The 14,608-nt window shown below is 40.2% G+C and overlaps 1 protein-coding gene across 1 annotated transcript; it reads right to left on the bottom strand.

Moving 5' to 3' along the window:
- Window positions 1–8,368: 8,368 nt before the first annotated feature.
- LOC121867032 (zinc finger MYM-type protein 1-like) lies at window positions 8,369–11,283 on the bottom strand. Its single transcript, XM_042366774.1, has 3 exons — window positions 11,107–11,283; window positions 10,260–10,976; window positions 8,369–8,395 (listed from the first exon to the last, which is right to left on the bottom strand). The coding sequence occupies exons 1-3, from the start codon at window positions 11,281–11,283 to the stop codon at window positions 8,369–8,371; spliced, it is 921 nt and encodes a 306-aa protein (XP_042222708.1).
- Between the last annotated feature and the right edge of the window lie 3,325 nt (window positions 11,284–14,608).

Here is a 14,608-nt window from a genome sequence, read left to right as displayed (position 1 = left end):
ATAGTAATAATTTCTTTATCATTATCATCCAGGTGTACAGTTGGTACACCTGAGCAAGTATGGTTCGTCTTCATACGTTTTGCATTATGCCTCGTTCTGCGAATCTTGGTGCGTTCCCCTATTGATATCAAGGTTCCATCAGAATCTATGGTATGATTTTCAAGTAACTCGTTACAATTATCTAACTCAACACTTCCAAATGATTCTTTCGTCTTCTTCCCTGTTTTGGTCACTTGGTTCTCAATCAATGCATGGCGACTGTCCATTTCCTGTCCTGCCTGAACTGATGTTGGGCATGACAATTCCAGTGAAGATCCGCACAGATTCTTATTGATCCCTGGTGTGACGCTTACTGATGGGCCAGACATGTCTTTATTACTACATTTTATTGCATCAACCTTCGTAGCCATTCGTAGGTTTCGTTTCAAATCAGTGCCATCAGGTTTAGCGCCTTTTCTGGTACAAGTAGCTGACAATGCAGTTTTGCGCTTTGATTTAACCCTAATTTTATCTCTGTACTGCAGTGAGGTAATTTGATCATTTTGTAACTGACCTTTACTGTCTTTCTGAAACTCTGAAATTCCCAGAGCGACACTCTCGATGACTTTGTCTAAATTACTCATCTTCCGCAGAGAACCAGTAGGCAATCCTAAAGGTCCCACTCCAGAAGTCTCACAGTAATTCACAGAAATTTTCTTAGGTCCTGAAGATTTGACTTCTAAAGTCCCAAAAGTATGTTCCATTATAACATCGTCAACCGGTTCCCCCGTTGCGATCACCTCCAGCCGGTTCATCGAGGAAGGAAGTTCCCCAAATAAATCGCCATTTTTGTCAGCAACAATAGCAGGCATGTCATCATTTATATCAGGCTGCCCTTCGGAGAAAACTTTTCCCCCAAAAGAATCCTGTCCAAGGAATCTGTGGTTCACACATGTTTCTTCCATGGTTGATATTTTCCTGCCAGAGGCATCCTTTTCTAGGGGTACCGATCGTATAACCTTGTTCATTGTTGTAATCTTCCATGGCATCTTTTGCAATTTTCTCTTGCGTGATCTTTGAGAAAGCATTGTCTCGACAGTAGCCTTAGTCACCTCGCAATTATTTGTAGTCAAGTTAACATCCTTAGCCTCACTGAAGAGGCATCCTTCCTTGGTCCCTTGGCTAGTGACACAACTACCCCTGGGGCCCTCTTGATTGGCGGTAGGCAATTGGTATGAGTCAATCTCACAAGGATCACGGATCCCTTCGGCGAATGTTTCACCGCTTCTCTGAACAGCAACACGTTGACTTGACGTATTCGTATTTGGAGTACCTGTGTGACAGACCTGGCTCTTACCCTTCTGCTGATAATGCTCTGATAATAAATTGAGTGCAGAGGCATGAAGCAATACCATGGGCTGCGCTGACAGACCAGACCAAATGTTGTTTTGGATGCAGTTAACAGCGCTCTCGCTTTCGTCATTCAGATATGCTGGTGGTACACTGTCAATTGCAAATGAATTGTGAAATTCTTTCTTAATTTTAGTCTGAGGAGGCAGGATGTCGTCTTTGTGATTCTGTACAGAAGTCACCAAAGCACATTGCTCTTCCTGAGGGGGTGAACGTTTGTAAAGCGTTCGAGTTGATGACGTATCTTTCAATAGTGTCCTGGCTGGTGATACAGACTCCAATGGCATCCTGGCTGATGACACATCTTTACGCGGTGCCCTGAATGACGACTCATTTTTTCTTGGTACCCTGCCACTCTTCATTGGCACCGTTGATGATACATATTTTCTTGGTTCTCTGGCTAATGACGCATCCTTTACTGGTGCCCTGGGTGCTAAATCATCCTTACTAAGTGTACTGGCTGGTGATATGTCCTTTCCTATTGATATAGTCAGTGATACATCCATTCTTGGTGCTCTCGCTGGTGATACTTCCTTTCCTGGTGCCCTAGATAAAGAAACATCCTTTTCTGGTGACCTGGTTGACGTACTTCTCCTAGGTGACCTTGCTGGTGATATATCCATCCTTGGTGCCTTGGATGATGATCTATCTTTTACTGGTGCCATGGATAATGACAGTTTATTGCTTGATGTCCTTGATAAGGACAAATTCTTTCTTTTTACCCTAGCTTGTGACACATCCTTAACTGGTGCCTTGGCTGGTGACACATCCTTCACTGGTGCCTTGGCTGGTAACTGTCTATTTCTTGATGCTCCTGATAGTGACAATTTCTTTCTCGGTGCCTTGGCTGGTGACACATCTTTCGTTGGTGCCTTGGCTGGTGACACATCCTTCACTGGTGCCTTGGCTGGTGACACATCATTCACTGGTGCCTTGGCTGGTGACACATCCTTCACTGGTACCTTGGCTGGTGACACATCCTTCACTAATGCCTTGGCTGGTGACACATCCTTCACTGGTGCCTTGGGTGGTGACACATCTTTCGTTGGTGCCTTGGCTGGTGACACATCTTTCGTTGATGCCTTGGCTGGTGACACATCCTTCATTGATGCCTTGGCTGGTGACTGTCTATTTCTTGATCCTCTTGCTAGTGATAATTTCGTTCTTGCTGCCTTGGCTGGTGACACATCATGGTCTTGGCTGAGGTGCCTGGCTCACATCCTTCACTGGTGACCTCCTGGTGCCTTGACTGGTGACATCCTTCACTGGTGCCTTGACTGGTGACACATCCTTCACTGGTGCCTTGGCTGGTGACATCCTTCACTGATGCCTTGGCTGGTGACTGTCTATTTCTTGATGCTCTTGCTAGTGATAATTTCGTTCTTGCTGCCTTGGCTGGTGACACATCCTTCACTGGTGCTTGGTTGGTGACATTTCACTGGTGCCTTGACTGGTGACACATCCTTCACTGGTGCCTTGACTGGTGACATCCTTCACTGGTGCCGGCTTGTGACATCCTTCACTGGTGCCTTGCTGGTGGCACATTCTTTGGTGCCTTGGGTGGTAACACATCCTTCACTGGTGCCTTGGCTGGTGACACATCCTTCACTGGTGCCTTGGCTGGACGCATCCTTCACTGGTGCCTTGGCTTGTGACACATCCTTCACTGGTGCCTTGGCTGGTACATCCTTCACTGGTGCACACTGGTGCCTTGGCTGGTGACACATGGTGCCTTGGCTGACACATCCTTCACTGACAGGTGCCTTGGCTGGGTGCTGACACTGCCTTGGCTTACACATCCTTCACTGGTGCCTTGGCTGGTGTGGCCTGGGTGGTAACACATCCTTCACTGGTGCCTTGGCTGGTGACACATCCTTCACTGGTGCCTTGGCTTGTGACACATCCTTCACTGTGCCCCAGCTGGTGACACATCCTTCACTGGTGCCTTGGCTGGTGACAGCACATCCCTCACTGGTGCCTTGGCTGGTGACACACCCTTCCTGGTGCCTTGGCTGGTGACACATCCTTCACTGGTGCCTTGGCTGGTAACACATCCTTCACTGGTGCCTTGGTTTTTGACACACCCTTCACTGGAGCCTTGGCTGGTGACACATCCTTCTTTGGTGCCTTGGCTGGTGACACATCCTTCACTGGAGCCTTGGCTGGTGACACATCCTTCTTTGGTGCCTTGGCTGGTGACACAACCTTCGCTGGAGCCTTGGCTTGTGACACATCCTTCTTTGGTGCCTTGGCTGGTGACACATCCTTCGCTGGAGCCTTGGCTGGTGACACATCCTTCTTTGGTGCCTTGGCTGGTGATGTATCCTTCACTGGTGTTCCGACTCGAGCTCTAAAGGATGATTCACCGTTAGAAGATGCCTTTACCTGTGTCACATCCTGCAATGTTCTGCTTTGTGAAATTCCGTTTACTGGTGCTTCAGGTGATGAGGTACCTGTATATGGTTCCCAGAATGATGACATAACAATATCCAGTGTTCTTGGTGATTCAACGTTCTCGGCTGCATCCGTAAGTGGTGAAACTCCCATACTCAAGTTACTGGTCTGCGACAAATCCTCCATTGGGATCCAAGACGATGACATAAGCATCTCCAGCGTCTTAGGCGAGTCTATGCCTTCGTTTGGGGCCTTTACTAGTAGTGATGTATTTTCATCAAATCTCTCAGGGTGATTATTATCCTCGAATGACGAAAGTTTCTCGACAGAAACATAATCATTTAGAACACTGTTAGCACTAACTTGGAAACTTAATCCATGATATTTCAATCCCTTGGAGGATGAACTCCTAATAGTTCTCAATGATACACTTCGTTCAGCACCTGGAGACGACCAACCGTTAGTGACAGGTCTTGACAAGTCTTTGCAAGCATCTTTGATTGATGACGTTCGTCTACCAGTAATTTGGGAACAAGATTCACTGTAAGCCGTACGACTAGATGTCATGTCCTTACCATTGTTTCGTATAGATGATATGTCCTCAATTAGTTCAGATGATATATCGTTGGTAGTAGGCTTAGAGGATGACTCACTTTTTCTAAGCAGCTTTGATTTACCTTTGTCCTTAGATAAACGTGAAGACAGCACACCACTAGCAATAGGTTCCGTCACATCACTAGCAATATATACTGAGGACAAACCTTTGCCATCAGTTTGTGAGGCTGACACACCGCTGGGATTAAGTTTTGAAAACGGGCTTTTGCTCTTGAATCTCGACGACATGCCTTTACTTGTTGGTCTAGAACACAGAGGTTTGTCATCAGTTCGAGATAAAGATACGCCTCCTCTTGTGCCAGTGGATTGGGAAAACGAACTATGTTTGCTTGTTGCTCTAGACAGAGACACAGCGTTACCAAATATTTGAGATTTCACAGCATTGCAAGAAGGTACAGATGTCGAATTGCCTATGTTATCTGTTTGACAATGCAACGCCTGTTGGGCACCAGGTTGGTTAGAGTACACATAATCCGTAGTTCTGAAAGGTGGTCTATCATTATATGTTTTTGGTCTATGCTGTTCTGATGCTACAGATCCACAATCTATTGGTTCACTAAGAACAGAACTGGCCTTTGTTTTGACAGAAGTAGACGAGAGACATGCAGTAGCTACCTCCTTTGAAGAGAACAGTTTCCTGATTGAACTCACGGATGGTGTTCCACTTGCTTTGGCTTTTGGTCCATGTTTACCACCATGCCGATACAACCGGAGAGATGGCAAAATTTTTTCTGAAACTTCTTGGATCTGAGAAGATTGGACGACAGTTCCTGATGCTAACATATTCTTTGCAAGTGTCTGTGACTGTGACCTTTCTTTAATATGAGCTTCGGGCAAAGAGTTTAATAAGGAAGGTGTATAAGCTCTCTTAGCATGGGATGGAACAATCGAATGTGATATGCTTTTTTCTGCAGGGCTGGAAGTTGAGACGTCCACAGAAGTCAAATTTTGAGAGGTACCGTCACGATCATCTACATATGATTTACCTCTGACATTGGTGACAGAAGGAAAAAGGTCATCTTGAGAATTATTATGAAGCATATATTTACTTTGGTTATATAATGAAATGTGTGGTAGCTTGACGAAGCACGGTTTAAGTACCATACTTTGTGTCAATGATGACTTCTGTTTGCCTGGAACGAGATCCCGTGAGTCTGAACCATTACCGGTTGAAGACATACAAACATTTGAGCTTTTGAAGATGGTCTGGGTTCCAGTTTTGTCTAAATTCTTCTGTAGTTTCTTGTTTGTTGAATATTCACGAGTAACTTCTCCAGTCAGACGTCTGGGATTGATACCATCTTCCAAACAAAGATGTGTGTTCGGAAGACAAAGTGACGTATCTGCAGACTGAAATCGTGTATATGGACGCTTAAAGGCTAGAGAACCTGCCGTAGGTACACTAGGTGAACTATTAACTCGAGGACGTTTGTAAGACCATTTTCTAACAATGGAAATATTGTCAGACTCACGACCACGCTCACAAACTGTACCATTCTGAGCACTAATTTTTACCTCAGAGTTCTGTCTCAAATCATACACACGCAATACCTCCTCCGAACAGCCTTGTTTATTTCTATCTCTCCGACTTCCACCCATGTTTACTATATATGATCCAACGGTAAGAAAATCTGATATCCAATATATAATAACTGATTGAAAAAATTAGCATAAAAGTTCATGTTATGTACACCCAAAATTTTAAGGGGCGTGAGCAGGCTGACAGGCTGAGGAATCTTATCTGGGGCAGTAATGATCTTGAGGCAGGAGGGAACCTATTACTACGTGCAGGTGATGATTGTATGTCCCTCTTCAATTAATACCCAGCTGATACAGACACGTTGATCAAACCTGAGGAAAATATCATCATTAGCAACTTGACAGCAACAATGACTTAGGTAGAGAGAGCGAGAGAAAATAAAAAAATGCAAGGAAACCTTATTCTGTCCTTTTTCATATTTTAGCCTTTTCCGATCAACCTGATAATTATTGTTGACATCACATAATCATTCCATGAAAAATAATTTATAAACAAGCACTCATTCAGCTTATTATATTTCAAATCAACTATTGAAAATCCTGATCAACGGCGAATATCTTCTCTCTGGTAATGTCACTCTCATGTACCATCATAAAATGCGTACATCACCTTCTTGTCCCAACATCACTGAAGTAGAAGGGTTAATGAAAGCGTAACATGTTCTCGTTACTTACGACTAGGGGAGTACAGTAAATCCCTGGAGGACATGGAACATGTTCCCCAACTCTGAAAATTAGGGGGGTGTTTGGTGTTTTGCCCCCTTCCCCCAACTTATATCACAGATTATAGAATGTAATGAAATTGTCTTATTTGTACAATAAAAACCAACCAACTACTTCAAATCATAATTTGAGTAAAATAATATATCCATTGATATTATCATACATAGTGAGTGCTTCTAACAACATACTGTATAAGCTGACATATTTTTTTTTACGATTTTTAGAAAAAAGCATGAGTAGTTTATCAATTTAATATTTTAAATAAATGAAAAAGACAATTAGTGGTTTATAACTTTATACATTATCCTCTTCGCCACTGATCGGCTTGCTTAGCCGTTTAAATAAATGTCTGCAGAACCTGTAAGTCTTAAGAAAAAATAAGGTATGATTGGTTGTCTACGGTATGTTGTATTAGTTACCACAGCTGCCCAACATCATGCGTTGCTGTACAACAGGGTTGTTAGTGGTACAGCAGTCATGCGCATATCATCAATATATCAAAGGTTCGAGTCCGGACACGTGAGAAGAGTGTTACCCAATGTTGCAATTTGTGATGGGTCCTTCCATTCATTGACGGGACTATAATGATTGCCCCTCGTGTAACGAGGATGGCCAGTCCAAGGGCCACCTAGGCGTGAATTTGTTTAAGGTATAGAAACTGTCGCCAACACAACAACCACACCCTAAGTTAACGAGTTGCATGATCCAGTGTCAAGGGATAGTCCGAGAAGACCGGACAAACTCGCCAACTGCACTGGCTAACCATTACCCCGGAACACGATCCGCAAATCGATAAACACCCAGGTCCCCAATTACTGGTGGGTAGACAGAGGCAAATGGCGTTAAGAAACTTGCCCATAGTTTCACCCTGGTTCTCCCGCTTGCAAGGCGAGCACGCTGACCATTACACCACAGGTCGCCGACCATCACCTAATATTGGCCTAAATCAAAGTATATACTAAAAGTACCAGCTTAAAACAATTATGTAAAAGTAAAAGCTCGTCTTAAAAAAGGGTATAAAATCTGCAAACTTTTCTTTATCGAAGCACTATACTGTATACAGGTTATTACTTACATTTTAAGAGCCACTTTGTGTAACTAAGCTGTTTATCAGCAAAAATGCTTCAGTCTCGTCTGTTTCCACATCGACCTCCGATGATGATCAATAGGGTAGTGGGGAGAGAGGAGGCGAAAGATTCTGACTTCACGAAGTTATCTGAAAATTATGGTTTGATTATTAAAATAATACATAGTATGGATATCAACGCACAAGATGTCTTGGTATATAATTAGACGTGAATTGATACAAGTGGGTTACAGTGTACAGTTACAGTGTACAGTACAGTAAAAATAAAATGTCGTTGAAGTGTCCAATATGCCTCGTAATTCAATTATAAAATTACAATAGGCTACATACAACACTGACCCCTTGATTCCTAGCCTGGTAAAATATTAAATGGTCCTTTTACTTAAAACACACACACACACACACACACACACTCTCTCCCTTTCTCTTCTTGATCTTTTTCTTTCAATCCCTTCCAATATGATGACAATAAACGTACCGGTATTGGTAGTTACTATTACTAATAGCACCTAATTTTGTGATTACAGTATGTGTGCTGAAGTTCCTCTAAACTCTAGAGGAACTTCAGCACACATGATCTATATAGTCTAGACTTGAGTCTAGACACTGCCATAACTATGCTTATGCTTCCTCTGCGCCATCAGGTTGCTGGAAAAAAATATCAAAGCCAAGATGCGCATTTGTAAGAGGTTTTTTTCTCAATAACACAATGCATCCATTTCATTTAGTTGATTTGTGTCTATCTTTAGTATCACGCATGCCATAATCTGGAAATACTTCCAACTTGTGCAACCTAGTGCCATTTGATGCTTTTTTTAAGAGCAGCTTTAAAATGTACTAATAATGTTTTGCTTGGATCGGCACCAAAATGTACCAAAAAAGGCTTTCTTCACTATACATTAGATATAAAAGAACTGGTTTTCATTACGTAACAGCTTGTTACGACCCTCTTTTCTTTCACCGCTTACCCAGCTTCCATGTAACCAGCGGCTAGGGTCGTATGTTCAGAAGCAGTACGTAAACAGGGTGAGTCAAAAGTCTCCATACATAGGCAAAATAATCACTTTATTATGCAATCACTTGTAAGTAACAAAATATGCTCTATGTGCGCACCATTACATTTCAGCAAGATGGGGCGCCACCCCATTACGGTATCCGCATTCGCCAGTGGCTGGATCACCCGGTAGATATCTCACAAGTGTTGTCGAATCACCACTGGCTGTTCCGCCAGCGATTTTTTTTCTGATGACTTCCGTCATCTAGAACAGGCGGCAGCTTCCCAGTGTTTGAAGCGCGGCACCACTGTACAGTGAACAGGGTACAATCAGCTGGTAGCGGAATGGCGGAGTCGGCGCCCTTTTTACGGGAATTAGCCCATCCGGACACAGGTCAATTGAATTACATTTGAGGGATAATAAGCATTGCATTGACTGGGATAATGCCTCCTCAATATTACCTTGTAATTCAATTGACAGTAGGAACATTATAGAATCTAGTCTCATTAAACATACAGAATCAGTCAACATGAATTTGAGTAATGGTATGTACAAACTGGCTAATTTCGTAATTAAGAAGATTTGTAACCAGGTGAGAAGGTTGGGTCAGCTTATCCTCTGACCTGACTACCGAATGCTGCGGTGCTTTTTGAAGACTAGTAGGGTCATTACCTAATACCTGACCATTGTGGACTTGATCTCACCCTCCTCTGTATATATATATATATATATATATATATATATATATATATATATATATATATATATATATATATATATATATATATATATATATATATATATATATATATATATATCAGTGGCGGCTCGTGAAAAATAAAATGGAGGGACTGCAAGCCTCACACAACAGTAGGATACACAAATTTGACCTACCTCAGGTATGAGTTGTAGTTGGTGTCCACGAATTCCCAGGGCATGGTAGTAGTGTTGGTGGTAGAAGGGATGGCCGAGGTGGTGATGGACCAGTATTAATTGAAAATAAAGTCGGCGTGTCTGCTCTTCGATGTAGCAAAATTGTTTATTACTATTTCATTAAAATCCTTTATTTCTGTTATCATTTTATTTTCAATGGATATCACTGCTAAAGCAGACAGTCTGTCATTCACCATGGTACTGCGCAAAAAAGTTTTAATTCTCTTCAAAGTTGAAAAGCACCTTTCTGCTTCTGCCGTTGTCATTGGAGTTGTTATTAAAATTTTCAGCAACTTGACAGTGTCTGAAAATGTTGACTGTAGATTATTGTCATTCATCATCTCCAACAAGTCTATGAGACTTTCTGATTTACACAAATCTTCTCTTGTGTACAGTACAGTAAGTTCAGTTCTCAATTTGTCTTTTTCAAGCATGGGATATGCTGCAACTGCTTGTTCAAGTTCATTACTAGGGAAATTTTTGGTATACACTGGAAAATTATTCACTAAAAGTAACTTGCTTGCTTCCAAATGATTAGTAAAGCTGAATCTCTCTCTGCACTGCAGCAAAATTACGTCACAGACCTCCTTTGCAGCAACTAATTTGTCTGTTTTAAATTTTCTTTTCTGCTCAGGAGGCAACAGCAACACCATCGCATCACATTCGTCTCTTAACTTCTGAACTGCGGAATTAAAAACTTTTAAAGAGGCGTTAGCCTTAGCTGCATCAATATTTCTAGACTGAAGCTGAGAGAACATGATGTCAACATGAGGCATTACTTTGGAGAAAAATTCCAACCAAAATTCGAATTCAGGATCATTCACAATTCTTTTGATACCAGCTGCTGCAGATCCAGTTTCTCTTGAGTTAGATGCTTCCAGTGTGCTGCAACATTCAATCAGTGCATCTTTCATTTCATGCACAGCATTGACTGTTCTGCTCTTGAAATTCCAACGTGTTGCAGATGGCCTTGGAATTCGATGACCAGCAACATTCTCCAATGCAGCCATTCTTTGTGGAGACTTAGAAAAAAATGCTGGTATTCCTGACAAGCTATTGAAAAATACACGAACATTGGTATTCTGTGATGTTGCCTTTCCCAAAATCAAGTTCAGTTGGTGGGCATAACAGTGGATAAAGTGGGCATTGATATACACTTCTTTTATTCTGGTTTGCACACCTTTATTGACTCCACTTAGAGGAGCTGCACCATCATAAGTTTGGGCAATGAGCTTGTGTGGACAATCACCAATTAAAGTCTGGAGCTCTTTATGTAACACACTTGATAAGGCTTCTGCTGTCTGATTGATAGGGTTAAAAAATCCCCAGAATCTCTCAACAGGCTTCCCTTAGAACAATTACCATCTGTGTTTTATCGTAAATATCCGTTGTCTCACCACACATAACTGCCAAATAATCTGCATTCTTTACTTCTTCCTTGATCTTATTTTTGCAAATTTCCAACATAGATTCTAAAAGTTCATTCTGTATTGATTTAGATGTTCCTTTAAAAACTGTAGCGGTCTTTAAATGAGCATCTAAGCTAGAATCCAGTTCACAAGCAAAATCAACTAATCCACGAAATACTCCCGGATTCTTAGAGCTCATTGTTTCATCATGTCCTCTAAGAGGGAGTTCAAATTTTCCACAAAATTTTACACAGTTTATGATTTTGGATAACACATCTCTGTTTTTTTTCACCTGTTCATTGTGTTTTGCAACTGAGAGCTTGTATGCTGTGTCAATCTGAGCTGCAATGTTCACTTTACCCAGCAACGATAAATTAATCATGTTATTCATATGTTTGGCTGACTGCTCATGTTTCACTATTTTCTGTGGCAAATGCCTCAAGTCAGTCACACCACTTTTCGTCCATGCCGAGTCCCCACCAAACAATAAGCATGGAAAGCAGAATAAAGTATTTGCCTCGTCACAACCACAGAGCCATTCACAATTCTGATAAACACTGATGATGTTAAACTGGCGTGTATATTCTTTGTTCCTGCTTGTACTGTTCTGTTGAATGGATAAAACTGGTGTAGGTCTTCCTCTTGCTTTGATTTCAGTCTTTTCATTTAATGTCAGCTGGGAAAAGTTGATGTTTTGCAAATACTTCACTCGATTTTCCATCGTCAAAGGGTAATTAAAGAAAGCACGATTTAACCACACCGTCCACACGCAATGTAAACACGTTGTACGAGACTGAGCTGCTTCAAGTGCAGCTCATTGTGCGGCGGCGGCGGCGTCAATTAATAATAGACATGAATCGTACAGCATTGACAGCAACTATGAAAGTAACTTAAATTTTGGTCTGATTTTAATGAAAATTCACTTAGCAACGTATTGAAAATAATTAAATAACATATAAAATGATATATTTGTTGGTAGTGTATTATTCAGCTGTCTCTCTAAAGGAATCATACGCCTGGCAGTGAGTGTCTGAGGGGACTGCAGCTCTGCAGCCCTATGCACGAGCCGCCACTGTATGTATATACATAAAACAAGTAGTAGGTAGTAGACAGCTACCAAACAGGGAGGTACTACCGCCTGGGAAGATATTGGAAGCATAATGTATTGTCTAATGGTAGACCCTGCTGCCATATGGCATCACGAAAATTGTGACCAAGTCCCAGGCTGCTGATCTGACTTTCTGCCTCATTTACACATAATTGCAGGGTCTCAATTATTTAGCTTACTAGTGACAACACAACATACATATATTATTTCTCACTTTTGATCTTATTTTAATCTTTTTATTTATTTATGGTTCTTTATTATTATTATTATTATTATTATTATTATTACAGTGTTATTATTATTATTATTATTTTATTTTCATTTTCTATTTTTTATTTCAAATTTTATTTATTATGAATTATTATTATTATTACATTTTCGCACCCCAGGCCGCGATGTGGGTGTGACCTGTGCCTGGGTGGGCTAATCCTCGAAAAAACATATATATATATATATATATATATATATATATATATATATATATATATATATATATATATATATATATATATATATATATATATATATATATATATATATATATATATATATATATATATATATATATATATATATTTTTCATGTAGATCCACAATGAAAACGTGGATAAGATAAATCTTGTTTCCTTTTCCCGTGTGATTTTATCAAGATATATATATATATATATATATATATATATATATATATATATATATATATATATATATATATATATATATATATATATATATATATATATATATATATATATATATATATATATATGGGATGTCCTGTCAAAAAATATGGATAATGTGGTGTCCCATCTTGACACCAGAAATTAAGATCAGTATTGCAGTCGTTCATGAAGGCTACGTTATTATGCATTATCTTGCCAAGGGTAAAACGAACCCAAATCGTTAATCAGGTTTGGTCGGTTCGTTGTTCTCGTAGGTCTATTCTATTTTTGCCAAATAAGCGTTTTGGAATATTCAGAATTTAAGAAAATTACCTCGATATTGATCTTAGCTTTTCTCGTCACCCTTATCAGAAAATAATTTTATCCGCATGTCTACCTTCCTTTTATAATAAGAACAAACTTTGAAATTAATATCACGTCAAAATAAGTTAAAGGACGGTCATTTACTCACCTGAATAGAATGTATATTACTTCTTGCCGTGGAGATTATTCTGACGCTTTATATATTCCTCTTCCGTTTTGAATTTTTTGTGGAAATAGTCTTAAAGGGTAAAATCACACACTAAGTACAATATTATACAAAACCTTCCAATAGATGAATGATTCACCACACACCCTTCCTCTTGGAGAACTGGCAAGTGACTAACAATTAGTTGTAGTGTTGCACAGTCTTCCGCCGCAGCCGCTTGGCGCGCGTCGCTTACACTCTGATGATCCTCATATTGAAATTACCAATGGCACTAAATTACTTGTTCCTCTGTTTAATCAACGTCTTTCCTTTCGTTTATTATACAGTTTCAGAAATACATTCATAATAATCAGATTTTATTAATTTCATACGTACATGTTTACCAAGTATCACAGAAATAAACTTTGAAATATATCTTAATGTTAATAATTGAGAAACATTTAGCGGTCATGTCCTTTTCGACATCTATATGCCCTAAGTAGATATAAAAGCTTTACTCAGTATTATCCCTACTGTTGAACTAATTACTTTTGAAAAAAACATAAGTTCTAATTACACACGTCGGAGGGTTAACGTATGTAGATGAATAATTCCGCAATGTATAAATACTATATAGGACAAACATCTGTGCTTAGTTATTTTCGAAAGTAGCTTACACAGTACACCGTTGGGTCATAATTTATGTGTACGGTGTATTTCTGATATATATATATATATATATATATATATATATATATATATATATATATATATAATCATACTCGCTTTGTAATGTTTAGTGATTCCTCGACATTATACAAAAGGAGTTGTATACTAAAATGTGTTGGTGTATATGACCCCGAGTGATTTTAGCAGCGACGCAGTTTTAACTTTTTTTTTTTATTGGGCACCCCTCTCCATCCTTGTGTAAGGTGAAGCGCAGAAGCGTTTACAGCGCCCAACAGGGAAGCATGCTAAGTTCATGCTTGCCTTTGTCTCATGAGTTCAGGGCGTAGAAGCCTGAAGAGTCGAGGGCGTAGAAGCCTGAAGAGTCAAGGGCATAGAAGCCTGAAGAGTCAATGGTTTATGTCTAAACAAGTTATTGGAAGCTCCAACAACTTGTCCCTGAATACGAATTCGCAACTTTCGATTTACAGCAGGTACCTACTTTGCTGCAAGGTGAACAGGGACCAGGGGAGGCAGGGAAGTGTGTCCCACCGGCGCTCCCGCATCTTTAACACTGTTTTCTAAAATCACTCGGGGTCATATACACCAACACACTTTAGGAT

Source organism: Homarus americanus, unplaced genomic scaffold (assembly GCF_018991925.1).
Source record: "Homarus americanus isolate GMGI-L3 unplaced genomic scaffold, GMGI_Hamer_2.0 scaffold48226, whole genome shotgun sequence".
Classification (NCBI taxonomy): domain Eukaryota; kingdom Metazoa; phylum Arthropoda; class Malacostraca; order Decapoda; family Nephropidae; genus Homarus; species Homarus americanus.
The sequence above is the reverse complement of the archived record's forward strand: the minus strand, read 5'-3'. Positions and strand labels throughout refer to the sequence as shown.